The sequence below is a fragment of the Pelodiscus sinensis genome, chromosome 6, assembly GCF_052426305.1.
Source record: "Pelodiscus sinensis isolate ZL-2025 chromosome 6, ASM5242630v1, whole genome shotgun sequence".
Lineage (NCBI taxonomy): Eukaryota > Metazoa > Chordata > Testudines > Trionychidae > Pelodiscus > Pelodiscus sinensis.
In genome coordinates this window covers 35,128,693-35,155,241 of record NC_143057.1, presented here as the reverse complement: position 1 = coordinate 35,155,241, position 26,549 = coordinate 35,128,693, and the positions used below count along the sequence as shown (strand labels likewise).

General features: G+C 40.7%; 1 protein-coding gene across 1 annotated transcript in view; it reads right to left on the bottom strand.

Moving 5' to 3' along the window:
• TMC1 (transmembrane channel like 1) overlaps positions 1–17,159 on the bottom strand; it is a gene marked incomplete at its 5' end in the record, with an annotated part of 69,509 nt that extends 52,350 nt beyond the window's left edge. Inside the window, 3 exons of the mRNA XM_075932632.2 lie at positions 1,231–1,321; positions 10,526–10,666; positions 16,723–17,159. Coding sequence (XP_075788747.2) covers positions 1,231–1,321; positions 10,526–10,666; positions 16,723–17,159 — 669 coding nt within the window. The remainder of the gene's footprint in view (positions 1–1,230; positions 1,322–10,525; positions 10,667–16,722) is intronic.
• Between the last annotated feature and the right edge of the window lie 9,390 nt (positions 17,160–26,549).

Sequence of the window (26,549 nt, the reverse complement as noted above, 5' to 3'; positions counted from 1 at the left end):
TAACACCTAGCAAGCAAGTACTACTTTACCAAGCATGTTTTCCTTGTTTTGTTAATAAAAATCACCTTGTTAAGACCATGGTGTTATTCCTGTGTGCTAGAAGGGAGGAGGTTCTGTGTGCACATGCAAGGTGAGCTATTTAAAAAAAATTACAGTTTTCTTAAATTCTCTCCAGGAGGAGCATTAAAGAGCTGAAGGGTACCCCACTGGAAGAAATTACCAAATGCATCTTCCAGGGTTCTCAAACGGGTTTTTCCATTCAGGTCGTGACAGCGATACCAATCCAAGGTTAGGGAATCTGTGACCTTGGGGAGTTTTTAAAGAGAGGCCTTAGTGCCAGGGTGTTTTCAAGTCTTTTGTGGGCCTCCATATTCAGCACTTGAAGTGCCAGAGTGGAGAACAGCCTTGACATGCCCTCTTCTCTCTCTCTGCAATGTCTGAGCAGATTGTGATTTTTCTTCACTATTATGATTCTATGATTATCTGAGTTGAAATCTGCTTCTGATCATTTAACATACTTTATTCCAAATCTGAAATTCAAACTGTACTTCTTAGTTGTAGTTGGTACTGTCTCTGACCCACAACTGGAAGAATGTAATTATTATAATCAGGCTTTCCAGGAATATTTCGGAATGTCAAAATAGAAAATTTGTTGTGGGTTTTTTGATGAACATTAATGCTAGTGAAATGTGGTTGCGCAAATGTCTACAGAAACTGAAGCCAAATTGATAGCGACCATGGTTGAAGCAATATTTGTTTTAAAACTTAAAAAAATATTTGCACTGATTTTTTTTTTCAGCATTCTCTCAGCTCTGATGCAAAGAGACAATGCGTCCAAGCACTATATGAAGGAGCAGGGAACAGTTCCAGTTTAATACGTAAGCTGCAGGTTTGCCATATGCAATGAGTTTTTCTGCTGCAATGGGGAAAGCAAAACATTCTGAATCTTCTCAAGGAGCATGATTTTCATCAGCTTTCTTTATTTTAGGCCTAACCCATAATCCATTTTTTAATCTCCCCAGGATGGAACTCTTGATGGAACAAATTGGGAGTGTCTTGAAGATAGATCAGAAACAGCAGGTAGAGGTTTGATTAACATTTGCTTTGGGACAATGGGAGATTAAAATTCACGTGAAGAATGGGGTGGAATTTGTTAAGGTATGGTGAGTGGTAATCTATAATAGTCTATTGTTTTTGCCATGTACAAAATGGATTAAATAAAATCTTTACCTTTGTCATCATCACTTTGTATGCGTAAAACTTTTTCCCTTTTCCTTTTCCAAGGGCACCTTCAAATTTTTCTACAAAAAGCTGGGCTTCCCTGAGAAATAAGGACCAAGAGACATACATATAATATTATTGTAAAACCAGGAATTCCTGCCACTTAAACTTTTAAAAGGATGTCCTATAACTCTTCATTGGATGCTTATATATCACTGTTCTCTTAATGATACTCTTATACTTCGCATTTTCTGGAAAATTTATCACAGTTAGTGCAACCAGAGGAAAACAAGTTGAGTCATCTAGTCTGCTGAGCCAACTGCATTTTCCAGAATTGATCCTTACTTAATTCCTGCTAATGTTAGCTAGCCTATTCTTGAATATCTGTAGTCACAGTGTCTTGTTCTGTAATCTAGCCTATTCCCCAGTAGTGCTGCTTCTTAAGAAATATTTCTGTTTCTTCAGGCATTGGTCCTAATCTGTTCATCCACTGGAACACTATGAATTATTCTTCATTTTAATTGTTACCTTGAACATTTTTATAGACTGTAATCAGGGTTCCCTTGTGTCAGTTCTCTTCTAGACTATATATAGTCCACACATGTCTTATTTTATTGTACCACCCTGAATCAATTTTTCATAATTATGGTTTCAATTGGCTCCAGAAGATGGGAGTTTTGACTGACAAAATTATTAAAGTATTCCCTAGTGAGACAGCTAGGAGATAAGAATGAAAAGGAGAAAAGAGCGTTCCTTTCACATATTTATAAGATATAGTATAATGTCCGCATATTAAAATGGTGATCAGGTGACACCAGTCATTTTACTCATCATCTTCACCCCCATTTTATTCTCGTTTGTGAGCATGAACTCTAAGACATACAAAGGCAAGTACTTTTACTGAAGAGAAGTGGCTGCTTTAACTACTGAATGACCAGGTCTAAAGTCTACTATATATTTGAGAGAGTTTATCTGTCTGAGTGTCTGGGGGCTCATCAAGACTACGAAAGAGCTTTTGAAAGTGAAAGTAGTTTGGACACGGCTTTTCTGGCAAGCCCCGTCATTTTTCGAAAAGTCTCGTAAACCTCATTTTTCAACACTCTAGCATAGTCTAGATGAGCCCTGGCTGTTCAGAACTTCCACCTAAATGGTAAGAGCTAGGACCACCATATTTAGTATGCAGCTTTCTCTTATCATGACTTAAAACAAGGTGAGGGTTTGGTTGTGCCAGGACAATAGAATGTGCCTGGAATGTGATTGTTTCTCATAAAATGGGCAGAGAGGGTTCTGCTAGCAGGGACAGTTATACTGCAGAATGATCACAGCAGGGAGCAAGGGGACAGATGAGGATGAGGATAGCTATAACCCTATTGGGGAAGCAGAAGGCAGGGAAATTTGTCTGTTTATGCTTCCGTCTGTATCTCGGTCTGTCCCCCAGCTGAAAGACAGGCATTCCTCCCCAAACTGTGCCTGCTGCAGCTGCAGTAGCTATGGACAGGCACTTTTCCCCTGGCCCCAAGGTGCTGCAGTGAAAGAGGGCTGGGGTTGTCCTCTCTCCCTGGAGCATCCTGCATACTAAACTCCTCATCACCAGCCCCACCCCAGATCAATGATTTAAATGAAGAAAAATAAAAAGGATCCGAACAACACTTGGGTAAATCCTCTAGTACTATATAAAAGAAAATAGACTTCGTAAAATCAAATGTTTTCACAGTCCCATCAAAAATATTATATTGATGGTAGTCAGCAAATCTGACTGTATAGGTATTTGGTGACTAAAGAAATGCTAGTTATTTATTGTGGTGCAGTTATTTTCTGGAAGCTGTGCAAACAGGTTAATTGCCTGAGTCCCTCTGACTGGAGTTATTAACAATAGATCTGCTACCCACAGGTTTAATACACATGGAAACAAAAACATTGCAATGTGTCAAAACATCACAAAAGCTGCAGGTGATGTTTATATAAGAAGAAGAAGAAGAAGAAGATTAGCTAGCTCAGCATTGCCACATAAACCAAAGCTAATCTCTCTTATTATGAAAAATATTGTGGGAATTTAATGACAAGTGTTCAGAAGTAGCCCCTTTGTTCAATTAAGAAGGAAGAGTGTCACCTAATGAATCACTATCAAGACATTTACTGTGGCATTAGTTGATTTGTGGAGACTTTATATCCAAACACGAGACCCAGATTGTGAAAGGACTGAAGAAACTACCGACTTTATTTGACTGTTCCAGTCTTCAACATTAACACTTACAATTCTCAAAGTGAAACAAGAGGAGAGTAGAGAATCAGAAGGATAATAGTCAAACAAAAGACTGACACAGCATCACTAGGGTGAAAACATTTTCTCCCTAGTATACGTTAGATCTTCCTACATACATAGCTGAGCACAGAAATTCTCCAGAAATCCTCTTTTCTGTTATAAAATGAGCATGAGTTTAGCTAAGCCCAAACAAAGAAACTATTTTCCACTGGCAAATTTTATAAACACGTGTATTCTTAGATAACTAATTCAATGCTTCAGTTAAATCCAAGGATGCAAACTGGAAACGTTTGATTATAATGCTAAGAATGTTATATTAAATGTCTTTTATGTGTTCTCCTCTGCATTAGAATATAGTATGTCATTCCTCTCTAAGTGCTAGATTCTTTGGCTAGGACGAGGGAGTGGCAGGTTATTTCTTTCTGCAAGATGGATGCAGATTTCTAGTTCAAACTAAATTCTTGCCCTTTAGATGTAGTGATCCAGGTTTCCTGGACTACTGCTGGAGTGTTCCCATGACTTCCCCCAATAAAGCTCTCCTTCCCCCTCTCTCTTTCATTTAGCCCCTCCCTCCTTTATTATTATCTGTTAGGCCATATCTTTTCAGCTGTCTAACAAGGCCACTGGTGGTTCCTTGTATATGTTATGAAAATCCCTTATCTGCAGGACAGTATTTAATTTCTCTGTATTTTAAGGGCTTAACTTTACTAAACACATTGGGTCATACTTATCCACTTAGGCAGATATTCTGTTTTAAATAGAAGGGGACCCTTTACTTTACCCGGGGTTAACTGTATATTTAATGCTGAGCTATTTGCCTGTCAGAATCTAAATACCTTTGCACTCACCATTCCTGTTAAAGAACCACTCAGAAGCCTCTCCCACATCCCACAGCAAACAAAAGCAAATATAGATTACATGGTATTGGTTGGTAAATGGAACAAGCTCTACACTATCCAGCATCTTGTATCAGAATGAAAGCACTTGAAATCTCAAAAGTTACACTAGATATTTTACATACGTACCTTCTTCTGGAGTAGGTGGTGCAGGTTGGCTTAGAACTGACTTTTAAAGAGCATTTTTGTACACTCATTACAGCTTTAGGAAGAGCCAATGAATAACATTCTTATGGGGAAACCCTGGCCCAGGAAAATATATGGAGAAGCCATTCTGGGCTCTGCTGCAATCCAGCTGCATTCAGGAATACTTGCATGCCTAATTTCAAGTCCCTATTTAATAGGTAGTTGCGTGCAAATCTCAGTAACAATTTAATTCCATGAAAAATTCCCATTAGAGTATTTAACAAGAGATATGACAAACAAATCTAGTGGTGGAGTAGAGCTTGAAAAGGGGCCTGTGGGCGATGGGGCAGGGAATATGTCTGCAGTAAAAATTCAAGGAAACGAATAATGAAAGCACATAAGCCCTATGTGATGCTGTAGCTATTAAATAGTTACTGAACAGTGCTTTCTCCTTGCTCCTGCTCAGACCTTCTCCCCCCAGAAACTCTCAGTGGCTTTGTACTGGGATACCCCAGTGAATTAAAATGGGTTACTTCTGATTTAGTTGCTGTGAGGGATTTCTAGTCCAGGGGGAAAACTAAGGAAATTCTCCCCCACTCCCTGCTAAACTTCCTGTGTCCTGGCTGGCTCTGAACATGCAACTATCAGGTTATATCCAGCCAACAAATGTATTTCCCTGTCTTCTACATGTTTGTACATGAGGCACCTTATTATTTCTAGGCATATTTTTGAAAAGCCCTTTGTCTCAGTCCCTACCTTTGAGAATAAGAACTTTATTTATTTGTACATCCCTGGAGAATCTTAAGAAGCCTCTTCACTTTATGCTAAGGAAAGTGAGATGGACAGGAAGATCAGTCCTGTCACTGCAACAATTTATTAAATCCCATCTGCTCATTTTCTGAGAAGCATCTTCAAAAATATTACGCACTATATGCTAAGTGATACAACCCCACTGATAGGAGGAATTGCCAAAAACAACACAGAAAAGTGAAAGTGAGCTTTGTAATCACTGGTGTCATGTTATAGGTAAATTATCAATAGTGTAAGACAGGCCCAAGGTGTACTCCTTTACCTAATTGTGAGAGCTTTTTTGGTTCAGAGAAAACTTATTAATCTAATTACCAATACAAGGAGCTACTAAATATTTCATGGGGCCAGGTAGTATTGCCCTTAAGTAGCCCAAGTTAATTATTAATCTTAGGTATTAGGTTGCAGCTTCCAAAGTGCTAGCTACATTGCATGTAGGACAGTTCAGCATTTACAAAGTAGAGGATGTATTACAGCACTAAGAGGTTGCTGCTGGTGAACAGGATTCAAGTGGATCGCTCACGTTTTTCAGTAACAGTTCAGGAAGGTTTCAGTCACCAACATGTAAAAAGTCATTAAAAAGAAATGTCCTATTAATATTGATCACTTTGAACTTCTCCAAGTCAGCCTTAAAAAGACTGGCTAAAAGTTGACAGCAACACAACTGTTGCCAGGTGGCAGCTCACTTAGAAAGTGGTTCAGCAGTAATAAGGGACAAATGATAGTGCCATTTAATTTGGGTTTGGTGACTGCCAATAAGATCATTCCAACAGAATCGAAGTACAGATATGGGGCAGGAGGGGGAATGAAGCTAATAGCAGAAGAGTATCTTTTCCTTTGTCCCACTGAAGTTCGCGATTGTGTCTTGTCATGCTGTATTTATAGAATATTCTGGGACAATACATCTATTTTTATGGCTACTCTTGATTTGGAAAGTAAAGCAACTGGAGAAAAAAAACAAAGTCTAAACGGCCTCTCCCAGCCACCTCCCCTCTTATTTAGAAATCATCCACTGAAAATTGTTCACGGGTCCCTACTGCACTGATCCCACAGGATTCAGAGGGCTACTATTGATTTCAATGGAACCGAGCCCCAGCTCCTGGGCTCTGCTTTCCCTGTTGCGTGCTGCTTTTAACAGCCTCCGGAGTCTCTCCCTCCTCTTTTTATTTGATATGAAGCAATTATGTTTTAGGGGCCCTCCCAAACATCCTTTGTCACCATTCCTACAGACACTCCCAAGTTATTGGATACGGGTTTGATCTATGTCTGCCATCTCCTTCATATTCTGTTGTCATTCATTTAATTATAGTTCACACAATGGCATTGACTTGACTACTTCCTTGTTTAAAGTTTTCCCTAAATATAAAAACTACTCAATATAGTTGTAAGGCATATTATTGTATAATTGCAAGATTGCATGGTAATGAAATAGACTGTGCTCTGACTACATAGCAATTAATGGCCTCTGTAGATTAGACAATGTATACTTTGTGTCTGTAAACCATAAACCTGTGTCAACAATGAGAATTAGAACTGTTCTCCAGAATCAAATATAGAAACTCAGTTTTCAAATGTGGTCCTATCGCCATAGGACCAAAAACCGTTCACTTGGAAGCCAGACCTTAATGTAATAGTAAGTGTCTTCCTTTGTGTATTCTAGTTCTGCACCTGCGCATTAAAAATGTATATTTCACACATTTTTGGAATGAAGGTAAAGAGCAAATAACAAAACAACACACTTCCTTCTAAAACAGAATGAAATTCTTTACAATGTGATCACTTTTTGTAGTCAGTGTGAGGCTCATTTAGTACTCTAACATGGTCATCAAAGTTGAACAGAAGCTTCTGTGTTAATGATTTTTCCCCAAAGAAAAAATAAAGCAAAGGAAATGGAGAGAATGCTGAGACAACCTCCAATAAAATCTCACTTTGTCAAGATTTAATTAAGTAAATGGACAACTCGACCCTCTCCCCCCCCCTAACTCTAGGGCTATGTCTAGACTGTAGACTTCTTTTGGAAGAAGATTTTCTGAGAGATCTTCTGAAAAAACTTCTTTCTAAAGAGAGCGTCTACAAAGCAAAACTGCATCGAAAAAGCGATCTGCTTTTTCAAAAGATAATGTCCACACTGAATGGACGCTATCTCTCATTTAAGCTGTGATTACTATGGACAAAGTGGCCACCAGGGCACCTGTGCTTTTTCTTCTTTCCTCTTCTTTCGAAAGAACTCCCTCTTCCACGTCCACACACGCCTTTTTCCGAAAGAGCTCTTTTGGAAAAAGTCTTCTTCCTCATACAAAGAGGTTTACCAATGTCAGAAAAACCCCTCTGTTCTTTTGATTTTTTTTTTTTTTGAAAGAACATGTTTGCAGTGTGGACGTAAGTGAGGTTTTTTCAGAAAACTAGCCATTTTTTGGAAAATCTATGCAGTGTAGACATATCCTAGAGCAGTGGTTCCCAACCTTTTTTGTACCGCAGATGGCAAATCCATTCACAAAGTTTTGGCAGATTGGTAATGTTTTATTTGCATAGTCATTATGCAAATAATGACTCTGTAAATACAATGTTGCCTCTCTGCCTAGCCCCAACCCAACCCTTTGCTCCCCAGTGCCTAACACCCTTTGACCCCTCACCCCTACATCCTGTGCCCTTTGATCCTTTAACCTCTGACCCCTACAGCCCATGCCTCACCCCTTGCCCCATGACTCACCACTTCCTCACCCAACACTCCTTTAACACCATCCCACTCCTGCACTCCCCAAAGTGAGGCTGCCCCCCCCAGGAAGCATGGCCATTGGCGGCCTCCTTCTTCATGCCCCCTCCCTCCCCAAGCACCTCTCACACCCCCATGGATAGAGGCGTGGGAAGAAGTGCAGAGCCCCAGCCAAGCTGCCATCTTACTTGGGTGGGAGGGGGGAGGGAGGCGCCTCCTGCTCTACCTCCTTCTGCTGCCACCACCTCAGCCCCAGCATACCACCAGGCAAAATCAGCCACCACAGTGTCTGGAGCTGGACCACTGTGAACAGTCGGCTTCAGCTCTGGCAGCTGCCACTTTCCAGCAGCCAGTGGTTCACAGACCAGCACCAGTCCGCAGACCAGCGGTTGGGAGCCAATGTTCTAGTGCATTGGTATACATAGCCAATTCCTTCGGGTAACAACTATTTGATATGAATTGCACCACTCCGCTCCCAGCTCAGTTAGTCAGATGGTATAGCTACCCGGCAAGGATGGAGCAAATTATTTAATAAAAATAAAATTAAATTAAAAATCCAACATTCTCAAACTTGGGTTATTAAAATCAGGCGTCAAGTGGTAACATTTTCAAAAGTATCTAAGGGTATGTCTACACTAGCTCCCTAGTTCGACCTATTACTGAAATTGCAAATGAAGCACGAGATTTAAATATCCCACACTTCATTAGCATATTCCCGGGCGGTCGCCATTTTGGAAATTGAGTAGCCCGGAATAACTGTCCGCGTCTACACGCGGCACCGAAATGGGAGTTTGAAGTAAAGCCCTAATTCAAATTAGCTGTTATTCCTCCTGGAATGAGGTTTAACAGTTTCTAAAACAATGAGAGAACTTTGACAGACACTAGAGAGCATATCCACCTGTATGATAGTAGTAGTAAAATCAGGGGACTGGTTACAATGCAGTTCATAAACCTACAGATCATAAAGTGGCCAGAAGTGACCATTATGATCATCTAATCCAGGGGTGGGCAAAGGGCCCTCCACAGGCCAGATCCGGCCCACTAAACTGCTGGATCCAGCCCGCGGCTGACCTGCCGCTCCCCCAGGCCAAACAGAGCCTGGAGATAGGAGAGCACGTGAAGTCTCCAAACCCCCGCAAGAGTGTGCAGTGGCTAGAGAGACACACCAGCTGTTTTAGAAGTGCTGGCATCTGACTCTAGCTGCCACGTTCTCTTGCGGGGGTGAGGAGACTTCGCACACTCCCCCACCCACAGGCACTGATTGGCCTGGGGGTAGGGGTAGTGTACGAGGTCTCCTCCTCCTAGGCGCCTAGAGAGAACTGCCAGATGTTTTAAAACAGCTGGTGTTTTTTCTCTAGGGGGAGGGGAAAGAGGAGGGAAGTGGCTCCCTTTTAAAAACTATTGCCCACCTCAATCTAGTCTGACCTTTCACATAATACAGGCCATAGAAATTCAATAAGTGATTTCTGTGTCAAGCCCACAAGTTACTACATGTATCTTAAAAGGATCTGGTCTTAATGTAAAGACTTCAGATATGGGCAGCGGGTATAAGAGGCAGGGGAAGGTAGTACCTTCCCAAACTGTGGGCATGGTCCCACCCACAGTTTAAGAGGCAGAGAAGAGGAAGATAATTTTTCCACAAATCTTGAAATATATGCTAACACTGCAGCCAACACAAACCATCAGAGGGCACTCAGGACACCTCCAAAGAAAATTATGGGAAACTATCATGATCAGAAAGTTCTGATGAGGGTGTGTAGCGGAATCCTAGGCTGTGTCTAGACTACATGCCTCTGTCGCCAGAGGCATGTAGATTTGTTGTTTTGGCAAAGTCAAATGAAGCTGCGATTTAAATGATCGCGGCTTCATTTAAATTTACATGGCTGCTGTGCTGAGCCGACAAACAGCTGATTAGCTGTTTGTCCGCTCAGTGCGCTAGTCTGGACACTCCCCTGTCGACATCAAAGCCCTTTGTCGGCAGCCCCGTTATTCCTCGTGGGATGAGGTTTACTGGGGCTGCCGACAAAGGGCTTTGATGTCGACAGGGGAGCGTCCAGACTAGCGCGCTGAGCGGACAAACAGCTGATCAGCTGTTTGTCGGCTCAGCGCGGCAGCCATGTAAATTTAAATGAAGCCGCGATCATTTAAATCGCGGCTTCATTTGACTTTGCCAAAACAACAAATCTACATGGCTCCGTCGACGGAGCCATGTAGTTTAGACGTACCCCTACAAAACAAATCTGACTCTTTTATCATTTTTACCCCCGATCTAAGGAGGTGAAGGAGCAGTAACACAATGCCACTTGAATCCCAAGGATGGACTGTCAGAGAAAAAAAATAAGAAGAGCCTGATCTCTTATGGGGGCTATGTTTAAAGTTCAACATAGAGAAGAAATAGAAAGATATAGAAAAAAAGATAAAATGAGAGGAAAAACAACAAGAGAGTATGCAGTACAAACACTACAGGGACAGTGTTATTCATTATGAATCTGATCATACTTCAGGATGTCTAGTTTCTTTTTCATCTTCCAGGGCTTGTTTCGCAATGTGGCAATTAGTTTCTTTTTCTCTTCTACCTCTTCCTTCAGCTTGGCCAATTCTTCCTCTGTAATTGGCTCCTCTTCAGACTCAGATTCAGAGCTTCAAACAGAAGTGGAGGGATAAATACAGTAAGTTTCAAAATGTGAGTGTGATTGAAGGTTTCATCGAGGCAGATATTTGGTACTAATTCCTTAACTTGAAACACTAGATGATCCTCTAGGTGTGTGTCTTGCAATTGTAACTCTGAACTTGAATTTCCTTAACCCTGAACCTGAAATGAAGTATTTGGAGCTTGAAATACTGAAACTGAGCTGCACTATGACAGCAACAGAGATATAGGACCTGATCCAAAGCCCTGTGAGGCCGATGGGAATGTTTCCATTGACTTCAAGGGGCTGTGGATCGGGCCTTTACAGAGCAAGAGATCTGCTCCTCCTAGGTAAACCAATCTGTTAGATGTAAAGGTTCATGTAAGGAAACCCAATCTGGAACATCGTGAAGGTTCTTTTTAATAAGGGTGTTTAAACCCAGGGGAGAGAGGCGTTTCTTTCAAACTGCAGTTTTGAGCGAACCATATCCCTGCCATTTTATGATTAAAACAGAATTCCTTCTGAGGGATGGAGTGTGTCCAGGAGCCCCAGACTTGTTTGGAGTAGGAAGAGCTATACCCTCACTCTCTCTTTCCTGATGCCAGAACAGCACTAGTCATAATCTGGTCTATAAATTGCAATAATGACTATCATCCATTTTATTATTAATACGGAAAAGCAGAGCATATGGCTTTTTTAAATTATTCATGTTTTATACAGTCTGAGGGACTACAACCAGAATCTCAGCTCTGAAACCCTTTGAATTTGGGGGAAGGGAGTGTTGTATTCTAATCTCTGGATTTCTGCCCCACTGTAGGGGTTTGGGTCAAAAGGGTCTTATTTGCTGGGTCCAATTTATATGTGGCCAAAATCTTGTGACACCATCTATCTGTTCATGTGAGAGTATGCAAATTTTGCATGAGAAATTGCTTTTGCAAAATTACATATCTCAGAATTCTCCCAAGATCAGCTATTTTCATACGATTTATGCTATTTAGGAGCAAAATATAATGAGATTTCAAGCAATGCCCTACCCCAAACTTAAACCAGAATGAAACTTAAATTTAAACCCTAGTCTAAACCCAGTTAGATGCAAACAACATTGCAGTGAGTGACCCATCTCCAATTATATATAAATCCAGATACACTACTGCAGTAAAGCAAAGCCAACACTACACTGTTAGTGGGTATCTCAGATTATATTGGATATTGGGACTGTGGTGGGTAACATTTCCTCAATATTGGACTGGATAACATGACTAAAGATTATTGTAGCAGATACAGCAATTTCTTGTGATGCTGAAAGATTGTTTGGTATTAAGCATATGTATTACTATGGGCCAGGATTATACTAGGATTATATGTATCTTTTTTATGGGGGTCCATTGTTTAAACTGAATGGTTGATAATAGGATCATGTTCTACTTCATGAAGCAGGCCTACCACAACACTGCCAGGAATGAAAAACAGTGTGTGGCAATGAAAGCAAACCAGCCAGGATGCAATTCCCTCACAGTGTAATACCATATCCTGGGTTGGCTTGTATTTACTAGCTCAAACTGGATTCTCCAGAGACCAAGAGACAAAGAATGAATCCTACCAGCGTTCTTGTTTTGGTAGTAGAGTGATCTTTGGGGTAAGTTATTGGCAAGAGTGTAGTTTTTTTAATTGTTTTTAATATGCTTTCTTTGTAACACTTTGATCTTAAGATTAAAGGTGTTTGTTTATAAAAAGCTGCCCTATGTGGCAACATAAAGCAGCAGCCAATTACAAATGTCCATAACCTTTGAAGAGAAAGTAAAGTGCAGGTGCTAGCCTATTTAGGCAGTCTGGCTTGCTGCAGATATCACAGTGTAGGCAGGAAACAATGCAGCCTGGAAAAATCCCTGATCAAGAAGAAAAGAGAGATATTGGTCTCTGCAAAGCCCTGGTCTACACTGGGGAGTTATTTCAAAATAATCCCCCTTATTTTGAAATAAGTGGCGCATCCACATTACAAAGCCTGTTGTTTTGAAATAAGGGGCTGGTTATTTCAAAATCTATATTCCTGCTTTCCTCGGGGAATAATACTTATTTCAAAATAGTTATTTTGAAATAGCATTAGTGTGGATGCTCCACTGCTGCTATTTCGAAATAACTACTCCCCAGAGTCATTCAAAGTAATTACTTCTCGGTGCTTCTTGGGGCTCTAAGTCGAGGTACCATGTTGACAATAATAGAGCCTGCCTTCAACTCATTTCAAGGCTCCCCTGTAATGTGGTCACACTATTTTGATTTTGTAATTTTGGGAGTTATTATTTTGAATGTAGTTATTTTGAAATAATTTCCTAGTGTAGACTTGCTCAAAGAGAGGTGACTGCTGAGGAGCAGGGAACCTAAGGTGCCCTGAAAGGGAAGTGTAAGTGCCCTGAACAGTGGAAATAACTACTTACTGTTCTCCCATATATTACCAAAAAACAGATAGCCGTCAGTCCCAGAAACCATTTTTTGCAGCAGCAAATGGAGGGAAATATTTAGCGATCATTGAACTCAATTCAAATCAATGCTGAGAATGGTGACTAGAGAAGAGCAAACAATTTACAAAAAACAATGTATCCTGTGTATTTAACGCTTTTCCTTATTTTGAATGTTCTGTCAATGGACTGAGGCCTTTATGAAACTGTTTTCTAATTGGATTAGTTTTAGGAATAGTTTGTTCCTGCAAAGTTTAGACTATAGACTGTTTGCAAATAGCTTGCTGCCACTACACCTTTGGATGCTTGATATGCATGATCTAATATGTGATCAAGTCACATAATATAGTTTGTTCCCTGATTGGAAATTCTTTTTAGAAAGCAGCAAAACATGTTTTTTTCACTCTTCGGTAAGCTCTAGCTTTGGTAGCAAATGCTATGTGGGAAGAATATAAAAAGAGATGACTCTATAAAACACATTAGACTGAGTCAGAAAAAAAGAAAACAGGATTCTACAATTACCAAATTGTTAGTACAGAATCACATTAAAGAGAGCTGAATGTTAAGTCAGTTGAACTCATCATCCATAAAATTTCAGCAAGAACAGGTCATTAAAAAATCACGCTGCTTAAAAAAACCTTTCCAGAAAAAAAAACTATCTTTGCTGAAAACCAGACATATTTATTATTTGGTGTTGAGATGAGCAAGTGGAAGAATGATATGAAGACTTAGGACAATGTATAGAAAATCAAAAATCAGATATCTGATAGCATCAGGATGCATTTGAATACTAGTGCAAAGAAGTACTCTTTTTTAAACACAGAAGGACTGATAAGGAACTGAATATTATACTATTTATAATGAAGGGCTAAATCTTTTGCCTCTATTCCAACTGAAGCAGCACAAAGCAGTCAGAAATCTTTCTTATCAAAGTGGCTGAGGAGGGTTCCCTTTGACACAAGGGAATCTCTGTGTTATAAAAAGTGTTTTAGCTGGTTTCAAGGGGAGTGTGTGGGGGCGTAAGAGAAATAAATCATGATACTGCAGAGCTAGTAAGGAAAAGATGCTGTACAAAATGACTCACTGCAAACAAGGCAAAATAAAATATGTATTAAAACCCTTATTTGTTGCACTGCTCATTATTGAATGTAATGTCAGACTTTTAATGGTCAAAAAAAAATTTCAAAATCAAAAATTGTTTAACAAAATTAAAAATGAAGCTAACTAAATTTTTTATCTCTTCTAGTTAGATGAAAATAAAAACATCATTGAAAATACAGTCAAATTTTCACAAAATGGTTTCAATTAAATTGTAATTTTAAAAATAAATTAATTTGGCTAAAAATTTCTGACAGTTCTTTCCTTTAGCTCAAGTAGAAGAGCTGTCCTTTCGGAACCATGAGATCAAAATACTGCTTATATGACGTCAGTGGGACTACTCCTACAGCTCTATTCAGTATAGGAGTATCACAGTCTGGCCCTATAACAATGAACAGGTTCAGTTAAAAGGTTTTCAGAGCTTTCAAAGAGACCTTGACAAGGTATTTCACAGGACGCTGTTAAGGGATCTAAGTAATTGTGAGGTGAGAGGTAATGTACTATTGTGGACAGAATATGAACAGGGAAAACAAATATTTGCACAGCATAGTAAAAAGTTATCAGTGAATGCTTCAAGGTTCCTTGTTACACTTTTATTTTCCTTGATTTTTTTTTTCATTTTCAATACCTTATTTTCTCTCAGCATGCCAGAGACGCCAGAAGTAGTACTTCATTTTTTAACCAGTAGGTCAATGGTCCCCACATTTTTTGGTCATGACTCTCTGGAAGCCATGGTCTGGAACTGAAGCCAGGAATGGAGCTGGGGTTGTTACCAAGGGCTGCAGCTGGCAGCTAGGGCCAGAAGCAGGGCTGAAGCTGGATTTGTCCCTCTGACTCTCCATGGCTGGGAGCAGGGCCAGGAGCAGGCTGTCAAGGCCCAGGGTCAGAGCTGTGGCTGTGGGCAGGCTGGAGAGGAGCTGGGGACAGAGCAGGGCTGGATGGCACTCTCTCCCCTTCCACCATGAGGACAGACGTGGATCTCACCGTGCTCCCCTGGATGTTCTTCAGCATGCCCCTAAGGGAGCATGCACCACAGCTTGGGTAGCACTGCAGTAGATAGTCATTACTGTGGTTAAGCCACATAGACATACTAAAGAGTTCATATTTTCCACCCTCTCTTCCTACCCCAAGGTTTGCAAATGCTCTATCTGATAATCAGCACCTCATTCTTTGTTTGTTCATTATTTTGTGTTTGCCTATAAACAGTCTTTAAATGCCCTTTGTTGTTGTAAGGAACTGTCGAAACTAATAAGCAACTTAAAAAACGTCCCTTGACTCATTTCAACTTCCTTACAATTACTTTTTGAAAATCTTAAAGATGTCATTTTGTGACATCTGAGAGGCTTCTGCTGCCAGATGAAAGGACAAACTCTCTACTCTTGGTGTCCCAGAGCTTGTACCTAGTTGAAAAAAAATTATCTTATTAGGTGTCTCACTTACTGTCTAAGGAGACAATGTTCTTGATGTACTTCCAGCAATAAATAACTGTCTTCAGTTATTTCTCAGATGTTATCCTTGATATCCCCATGATCTAGTATGTTCTAGCCTGTATAATATTTCTGATTATTTATTCTAAATGAATATGTCCCTCTATACTGAAATTTTTAATCTAGTCCAAAAAGTCCTGTCGTCATTCAATTTTACAATTTTCTGTGGGTCTTTTTTTCTTAACGTGACTATTCAATGTTCATAACAGAAGACAATAATAATAAGTAGTGGAAGATACCAATTGGCATAGTCAGGAATACAAACTGAGTAAAATTTACTTGAGCACAGGAAACCACAAAAAGGAAGGGTAATGCTATAATGATTTTCATAGTAAAGAGGTGGAACAAAGATAAATTCTAGGCCTGATACAAGTAGGGGAAATGGAGCAGCAGTGTACTGAAATTGGGGATGAATGAATGTGTAAGGCAAGACGGCATGTCTCTCATTATGGGTTCCTTTCCTTTGATTCCTGTGATTCTTAGGGGTATCTTTGGGGGCACTGATGTCTGTAGTGAAATGTAAAAATGAGAGAAGTGGAATATCTCTCCCTGCTCATTGGGATAAATGTATTTAACTCCATTGGCTCCATGATGCACCCACAGAAGTGCTTCCTTTTCAGTGACTGGGATTCAAAAACACAAAACATGGTGTGGTGGAGAGAGTGGGAGATGAAGAAGGAGAGCTAGCAAAAAACACAAACGTTGGAATTTTTCAGAAGGCCACAGTGAGTGCTCAATTGTCAAAAGCATTCAGATTACACAAAGGCTCCTAAATAAATAGACAGATTTGCAAAATAGCTCAGCATAGCTGGCGATGAGCTCTTGGGAAACTGGCCATAAGTATCACAATGGGAGCTGTGGAAACTAAGCTCTTTTGAAAATCTGGCCTCAGCTGTTGGTTCCGAGTCCCTGGGTCTCTGGCCTTGATCTTTTCTGAAAAAAAATTACTGGCCCTTATTCCTAAGGGATTCATGCTAGCCATGGGCAACTATAAATTCGGATAGGTTTCAGATTATGCAAATAATTACCTTGAACCTTTATTTGATTTATCCTTTTTCTTGTTCTCCTTATCCTTCTTCCCTTTCTCCTCAGGTTTTTTTTCCTGTTTGGTTTCATTTTTGCCTCTTCCTTTTCTGCCCCCTTTATTGTTGTCTGCACCCTCATCAGGCTCCTGCTGCTTGGATATCTGATTGGCCCTGTTCTTCTTGGTTTTGCAGGATTCCTCATCAGAATCACTGTCCTCCTTCCCTGCCTGTTTCCTCTGTGCTCTCCTGTTTCTCTGTCTGCGCTGCCCAGCTGTTCTTGTCTCCTCTTCCTCTTCCGAATCTTTTCTGACTCTACCTCTGGCATTTCCTCTTCTGGTTTTTGGATTTACTTTTTTCTCTTTTTCAGATTCCTCTTCATCTTCACAACCATAATGGGCAGGGGAGTGGAAAAGACAAAAACAGAAAGTTAATGTTGTGTGTCAATGTCTGCAATTGTCACTCCCACATCTGCAGAGAATTTGTTAACAATACGATATACTGTAGCTACACATGACATAACAAAATAATAAAAAGTTTAGACCACCTGACCGATGAAGAAATATTTTAAAAAAAAATAAAACCTGGGCATGTTTAATCTTGAGAAAAGAAAACTATGGGGGGAAGGGATGTGATGCGGTGTACAAATCCACATGGGGGAAGTAAGGATTAAGGAGCAGCTCTGGGTCCAGAGAGTCCTTCTCAGCTGCCCCTGCTGGGCCTGCTCTCAGCAGAGGCTAAGCTCACAAGGGAGCAATTTAGCTCAGTCTGAGTGGATAGCTGCAGCCTCTTGCCAAGAAACTGGTGATGTCTCAGGCAACCAGGCCCAGTCCTCAACACCAATTCACCACAATTGCAGAGATGGCTGAGAAAGAAAGACCCTTCAGAGCATGGAAAGTGAGAACTTCAGAAGAGACCCACGGGTGAACCAATGACACCAGCAGGAGAACCTGCCCCTTAGACCACATATATTTTAATTACTACTTCATTAGGCCTTGGGTTAGAACCCAGTGGAGCGGGGAAGTCTTGGGTTTCTCTAACCTCATCCATTGACTCTCACCATCCTGTTGGTGGGTGGGCAAGCTAACCTTTCAAAACCCTTTCTGCCCTACTTTCTATGATTTTATCATTACAAATCATCTCACTCCTATTCCCATGACAGATTAAGATACCAAGTTCATTATATTACCAGCCCACCTTATAGGCTTCCCTGCTGCCTTCCAACCACTTGGAGTAGTTTTCCAAAGATAGGAGTTTAAATATGAAATTAAGTGCACTACAGTCAAAACAGAATTACAGTAATTTATGAACTATGGAATCAAGAACAACTTGGTAAAGAGCTCTTCACGTCAGAAGATTAGTTTAAATCCAGCCTGAGTCTCTTCACGAAAGCCAATCATTTTGTTAAGTGGGGACCTGCAGAACACAAACTGAATTAAGCCTCCACGTCTCATGTCATGCACTGCAACAAGAAACTGTCTGAATGAAGAATTGAAATTGTCCATTACTGATTACCTATTTTGCTGTCATCGTCTTCGCTCTCAGCTGCACTGCCTTCTTCATTGTCAACTTCAATGCTGACTAAGAAAGAAAATCATATCATGCTGTACAATATGAATATGAATAGCCATTAAAGACATTTTTTAAACAATATGCTTAGAAACTACTTGACTGGGTCATATTCAGGCTCTTAATTGCATGAACCAAACATACTGGAATACTGATGTTTTAGAATATATATTTAGTGCCTATAAGCAGGGAGATATGAACCAATATCACAAGCATGTGGTACCCTTTACCCCCCCTTTCTTCAGCCAGAACACTACAGCTGAGAATGGTGGTAATAAAAAGTGAGCTTTTCTTTTTCTCATGGGAAGAACACAGGCTGAGAGCGAGGTAGGAGTCTCCTGAAAGAAAGAAAATAAAAAAGTACTGTCTGCCTAGGCAAGTCTCAATTTTTTTTAAAAGTGAAAAACTAACAGTGACTAGAGTTCTGGAATTTTCTAAGATACCTGCATGCTTTAAAAAAAAAGCATTTCCTGGTAAAAATGAATGGAGGGAGAAAATGAGATTTTGGAGTAGCAGCACAGCTGATGGGTAGAGGAGAGAGGAGTTTCTCTTGAAGGTTCAGATTTAGAAATCAAAACTAATGAAAGTGGCAAGAAATGATTTTGTTCTTTCTTGGGCAAGGATTTGCCCTACCTCATAACCCCCAAGACATGAGATAGGGAGTACTGGCCACCTTCCACTCCCAGAGCAACAAAACATAGGTTGCACTAGGGCCCCTGATCCTAAGTTAGATGTTAGGGACATGGCTGGGGTGTTACTGTCTGAGGGTATGTCTACACTACCACCCTAGTTTGAACTAGGGTGGTAGTGTAGACATACCCAGAGAGAGTCCAGGAATGAAATGAGGGAGGAAGCTGATGGTTGGCTTAAGGAGGGAGGGATGCTTATGGACAGTGGTTGTAATGAATAGAGGAGGTTGCTGTGTTTACTGAGATATGATTGGAGAGTGTGTATCTACAGTTCTGCAAACGTTATCAAGTAGGTTACCTATATGTTTATGGAACTGCGTTAATTATTCCTGTGGCGCTCTAGAACAAAAATACTCATTTTATGGTGTTGTCATTCTAGTCACACTGCTCTAATAGTTATTACTGATGGGTAAAGCATATATCCCAGATATAATTTTGGGGGCATTTTGAACTAGTGTTGGTGGTAGGAAGCCCTATGTATTTAATTACAAAGAAATTCAGCTATAGAAAAGAGGTATTTGGTGGCCTGTGAAAGTGATGGCCAGCTGATGACCAGTGAAGTTCCCTCAGAAAGATTTCTACTGGTGTAAGAGAATCAGATTGCAGCTGAGGTCCAGAACCATGAGGAAGAGGACTAGAGGTATGCTGGTGAAATGCATAAGTTGATATGTGCTAGGAAAAATGTTTAGGAGTAAATCAAAAAAATCCGGTCATTTGAAGAAGTGATACCATCTACATGTTTTGTTAGTCTATAAAGTGCTACCAGACCATTTGTTGTTGTTGTTTTTTTTCAAAAAATATTGTCCCTTACTATAGCGATGCAGCTGTTATTCCATTTACCATATATTTTCAGGCATGTGCTATCTAACGTCCTCCTAGTAAAGTCCGGACAGTACACTATAGTGAGCTGCAGAACTTCGTATCTCAAAAACAACCTTTCAATCGACAGTAAACTAAAATCAACTTCCTTGTGTTCCTTTTCACTTTTCCTCACTCTTGTAGTAGTTTCACTCAGCCCCTTCTGTCATGAACTCATACTAAGCAGCTCATAACCTCTTAAACCCTGATGTACAAGTTAATTTATCCAGTAAAAAAAATCTAACCAAACAATCAGACATTGCTGCTTAGTTTTACTGAGATAGGAGATTATAAATTAAAAATGGTAAAATATGTAAAGCTGTAAACAAGAAACAACCAAGAGTCTTGTTTCTGTCCTTCCATTAACATGGAAAGGGTTATTATCCAGAATTTGCCAGGCATATTAAAATAAGAATGTATGCACAGAATTAAATTCCCTCCACAAAGCATCTCTTTGTAATAACATTTATCATTTGCACAACATCTGCATAATAATTTTTAAGATTATGCAAAAATGTAATCCTGTAATATCATCAGTGGGATGTGAAAATAAGTGCTCTTTTGTTCGGCCAGGACATATGCCTTCTGTTGCTGGCAGTAACTGGATCTACATTTGACAAAGATCATTACATCACTATTGAGAGCTTGCAATGATGAAGACAGACACCTCTAAAAAGATATGTTGCATGCAGTAGTAGCTCATGGTCTTTTATTTTCAAGTAATTCCTTTGCTGAGCTCCTCCAGCCAAAGAGAAATTCCTAGGGAAGCATTATAATGATATAGGATTGGCCTTACTGCAGATTCTGATGACTGCAGACAATAAGCAAACAGCTGGGGGTTTAGAATATATTCTGAATCATGCGTTGGAGCTAAAAGTACGTCATGCAGAAATTAACATTATATCTGGTACAAATAAAACAATGCACTATGTAGAGACTTAAAAGCAATAGAAAGTAATTGATTGATTTTAATTAAATATAGTTGCATGAGATAACAAATGTGCTGAATTCCGTTTAGCACATCAGACAAGATAGTATGTTGCACTCAATAATAGGTTCACTCATCATCCTGACTGGTGAGGAGAAGGAGAAAATAAGCCATTTTCTTGCAAAAATAGAAAGTTAACATGTTTACATGCTTGATTATCTATGTGACCAACATTAAAAGTGCTTAAAAAACCTTTAAGCCAAATGGAAGTGGATATTACTATGGAAAGGAGGTGAGAAAAAGCATTGGATTAGCCTGGAAGTGCAAAGAGAGGATTAGACGGGATCTCACAATTGCAAGAGTAGTGAGTTCATAATGCAGACTCTGCACATTCTTCAGGTTGTTGTTTTTTTCAAAAGCAATTTGCAGCACTCTATTGAAAGGTAGTTACTGCTTCCATGACCTCATTCTTCTGCAGATGTGGACTCTATAAAAAACTCCACGCATTTGCTGTGAAACAGCAAGCATTTATATTTGCTGGAATTACAAATGATTATGCTTCATTCCACAAACGCTCTGGACTTCTCTACACTACATGAGACCATAAGAATGCCACACTGTACAAGTTAAATGTCTTCTTTTTATTTTTTAGATACAGAGCTCAAAGGGTGGACTGGTGGATAATAGCTCAGTGGGTTGCTGAGCAGACAGTATCAATATCTGCAGTTCAATGATAGTTGAAAGTATCAAGAGAGAAGTTGTTGTCACATGTGCCTTTCATGGTAATCAGTGTCAGCCACATTGTTACTGATGCTAATTTTTAAAATACTTATGAGACTTCTGACCTGACATGGTAGACAATGCTTACTGATACAAAGTCACATGTATGACTCATACTACCTCCTTGCCGCTGAATGCAAAGCAGAAAAAATGGGTATCCTGTATGAGTAATACTAGGGCCAGCAATAAGCCTGGCAAGTGGCACTTGTTAGGTGAATACCAAAACTTTCTCTGCTCCACGGGAATGTGTGCACAGTACAGGATGTGTTCAGGTTCACTTGAAAGGCCTGTGAGATTTTTGACAAGCCTAATCTAAGTTTGGACTTTATAAGAAAGCCAGAAACCAGAAATATTTCTAGTGGCTTCCTCGCAGACATTTCACATAACTCTGCGCTTTATTGACATGAGAAAAACTGGATCATGAAACTGATCATGAAACTAGCAAATATTAAGTATGTTAAAGAAATAGTTCCCTTCTCAGCTGCAGCAGTGAAGAAGACCACAGGCATAGAAATATCAAACAATTTTTAAGATCTTTACTGTATTAATAACGGATGTTTGTTTTGTCACATATCTAGGGGTGTGTCAGGACTACGGGGTTTTGTCGACAAAAGCGGCCTTTTGTCAACAAAACTATACCTGCGTCTACACTACCGCTGAGTTCTGTCGACATAATGTTGACAGAACTCGGCAGTTTTGTCAATGGCGGTAAACCTCATTCTATGAGGAATAACTCCTTCTGTCGACAGAGTTCTGTCAACAGAAGGCGTTATTGCATCTAAACTGTCCTTTGCATCTACACTCTCATATCAACAAAGTGGCTTGCTTTGTCAACAGAACTGGATGTAGTCTAGACATTCTTTGTTGATAGAGGCTCTGTCGACAGTATCTGTCGACAAAGCCTCTGTCGACAAAGGGCTGTAGTCTAGACGCACCCTAAAAGACCAACATTGATAGTTTGGATATTTGAGAGATAAGAGCAATACACTGTTGGAAATGTACTTGAAGTTTTTTCTAGAAAGCTACTTCAAACCATTAACTCTGTAATATTTTTCTAAGAGGAAAAGAAGGAGCTAAGCAGCCCACAGTTCAGTGCTACCATTATTCACAGCAAACCGTGTCTTACTGAATTATTAGAGCAGCATTTCATCCATATAGAAATTACATGGTGGCACTAAATCTAACTGCTATTTAGCACTATGCTTAAATGCACTTCTATGTGACACAGCCTACAGAAATGGTAGACACTTGACTATTACCCTGCATCAAAACTGAAGGCTTCAAGATACACTGGTTTGCTGAAGTGGTTATTTATAATCTTTGGCGCAAGACACTAAACATCAATATGTGGGATGTTTTCAACTGTACAACTGTCACTTCTTTCCGTGATCAGACTTGAGAACAGCACAAGGAAGTAGGGCAGAGCTATGCAGCAACATCTAGAATGATGCAGTGTTAACGAGAAGGTTTGAAGAAGATTTCAAACATCTTGGGATACGTGTTCACTGCAGAATTATCCAGCACCAGGATCATAGCCTAGTCCCCTGTGTACAACCGCAAAGCAATACTCTGCCTAAGTGATTGATATTTCACTCACTGAGGCTATTTCAGGATATCAGCGGTATCCCAAAATAGCTACCCCGTGTCTACACAAGCCACCCATTATTTTGAAATATTTTTCAAAATAATGGGCACACTATTTCGGCATCCCAGTAACCTTCATTCCATGAAGGTTAAGGGATGTCTTGAAATAGCACGTTATTTCAAAATAAGCTATTTTGAAATAGATTAGAAATAAGATACCCAATTTGTATAGTGCAAATTGCGTAACTTATTTCTAGTTTAGGGTACTGTGTAGACATACCCTAAAAGTTCAGGCTATGCCTCTGATGTGAAGCAGTAAGCTGAGTCACTCTGACTCTTTCCCAGTGAATTGTGGGAGAATTTCTCCACCCTTCTGAGTGCAGGGAGGGAGTTATAGAAAGGCACTAAAGGACTATTCCCATTCAAGCAAGTTAGGCTTCATCCTCAATGCAAAGTGGCCAGGTTAACAACGAAAGACTCACATTTTTGAGGGGGTCGGGACAACAGCCAAGTAAGAGCCTGAGTTAATGCTGCAGTGAAGTCTGTCCCTTAAATTTAAATGGACTGCTCAGAGGGAAATCTGGAATTTTCTCACTTTGATGGCCGCACATGGAGCACTCTCTGAGTTCTTGAGACACTCTGCCTAAATAAAACTGTGGTTACTAAGCGTGAGTGCACATGCGCGCGCACGCACACACACCTTTGTCCTAAGAATGAGGGATCAGTCTATTAATGCCCATGATTGTCTGTGAAAATTGGGAATGTAGTTGCAAATTGGGAATGTAGTTCCCAATTGCATATTTCTGTCCTTTACAGTGTTCCAAAATGTGACTTGCTCATTTTATTCCTATTGGCAGCATTGATAACAAGAAGAACAGGTGGTAATGCCAGCTACTGAAAAGAGAGATTCTGTACACGTTCCAAGTCTAGCGTACATAAAACCAACCTGGTCCCAATCCAACTCCCAGTGCTTCACTATTATCAGGATCATCTCTGTCCACTTCCAGACACTGTAGAGGGCATTCTGGATCAGAGGAGTGGGCTGGTCAGAACTGAGGGAAAGGAATTCACTGGCCCTCTAAAGATCAGGAAATATGGATTGTGTGACCCTGGGTCGCTTTATATTTCCTCTAGGGTCCTTCCATTATGGAGATGCCCTCATGTTGAGTAGTACCTTAAGTAGTCCAACTGGGTACACTTCTTTGGAGTACTCCCAGCTGTGAGTCACCTTGCTACCACTGAGCTTAGTGTGAGAAGGCCCATGTAGTCATACAATGCTAACACAAAGTCTACATCTACACAAGCTGTGCTTTCTATCTACAGGTCAGTGATAAGCACACTCCATTCCTGAGCCCTCTGAGCACCTCCCTGAAGCATCCAGTTTCAATGGAGGCCTGCCATATGCACAGCTACTGTCCTACCGCAGAAGCACTACACACCCAGCTCAACAGTTACACCTCTCAGCCCGCTCTGCTCTGCATCACACACAGCACGCTCAGAGATGTTTACCATGAGAACAAGGAAAAGCTTAACCAAGGGCAGTAATGCAAGTGATGGCAAGTGTCAGGGTTGGAAACAAGTGGCTATATAGCAGATCATAACCTACCCAATTCCAGAATGTATTATGTGACCAGATTCCTCCTTGCCACTAAGCCCCATATCTACTTAACTTGATCCTTTCATATCTTAAAGAGCAATGCTCACCCACGTCTGCCTGCGTTTTACAGTCAGGCTTTATTGTGACTCTCCATTGAAAAGATGCATGCTGCTGTTAACTTGCCTCCTCAGCGAAAGATCTAGGGTGTACCTCTGCATCCCCAGTTATGCCCTCCCAATAGTCCATTGTGTATATTCAGAGCCAGGTGCCATTCTGTTTATTTCTTCCTGTAAATTTCCTCTCTTGAAGAGCTTTCAATCTCTTGATGAACATTTTGCTCAGTATGCAAACAAGCATCGACAATGAGCCCCGTGAAGCCTAATACGCAGCCAGAGAGAGGTGCCTCTGTTAGCTCCTTCCTGAAAGGAACCTGGCTGAGACATAACACCTCTTGGTGACATGCCTGAATTTAAGATCCATAATTTCTTAAGTATTATACATCACTGAAAATTGTGTGGCTGGATGATGACAAGCAGGCTACTGGCATTCAGCAGTCCTCACATGCCACCTTCTAATGCATGGCCGATACACGTGGTAATAATGTGTGTTACTCTAACAGAAATGACAATGAAAATAGAAAAAAGTTTATATTTGCATATATACAGGTACATAGGCAAGGATGTAATTATTATTTTTTTATTATTATTTAGAGGCGCCTCATAACCCGAGGCCCTAAGACAGTTTGTCAAAGTGGTCCACAAAACCACTCTCAGAAACTTGCTAACTAGCTGCTCCAGTGTGTTTATTTACTGGCTCCGCAGCCATGGAGCCACGTGGCTCCCATTGCCTCCAGCTCGCCATTTGCAGCCTGTGGGAGATGCAGGAAGCAGAGGCCTGGCCCACACTGTTTCCTACAGTTCCCTTTGGCTGCAAACAGGAGCTTCCATGCCTGCAGAGCTGGTAAATAAACACACCAGAGCAGCCAGTTAGCCGGTTTCTCAGAGTGGTTTTGAGAAACACTGCCCTAAGATGTATTTTACTAAGCTTATGCATAAATCTGGCACTACTCTAGTGCAGGGGTCTCCAACCTTTTTAACGATGAGACCACTTTTTGAATGTAAATGCAATCCAAGATTTACCTCAAATATAAATTGCCCTGCCTCCTTCCCACCCCTTCTCGAAGCCCCATCCCGGCTTATGCCATCCTCCCTCTCTTGCCCATCATAACTCACTTTCATCAAGCTGGGGCAACAGGTTGGGGTGCAGGCTCTGATCTTGGATTAAGGGATCTGGAGTGCAAGAGGGGCTTTGAGCTGCTCTTGGGGCAGGCAGTTGGGATATAGGAGGAGGTTGCAGGTGCAGGCTTTGGGACAGTGTTTGGATGCAGGGGTACTCGGAGCTAGGGCAGCGGCTTGGGGTGCAGGAGGGGGTTCATGACTGAGGTAAGGTTTCAGGATGTGGGCTCCAGATGGGCACTGCTTATCTCAGGTGGCTCCTGGGTGGTGGTGCAGTGGAGCTAAGGCAGGATCACCTGTCAGAGGCTCCAAGATCTACCAGTAGATCCCAATCTATTGGTTGGTGACCACTACTCTAGTGAATTAAGCACCACATCCAGGAAGTTCCAGTCAAACTCTGTGCACCCCCTTCTCTTCCATGCCAGTTGGCACCAAGAGGTTCCTCATCCACAATTCATAAGCCTGGCAGAATTGAATCTTGTGTGGCTTGGCAAGGGCCATACATTAAATCAGTAACAAAGCTGGAAATAGAAGATTTAAGTCCTAATTCCCATGCCCCTGCTGGGTCCACCAAACTATGTTCAGGAGACCAT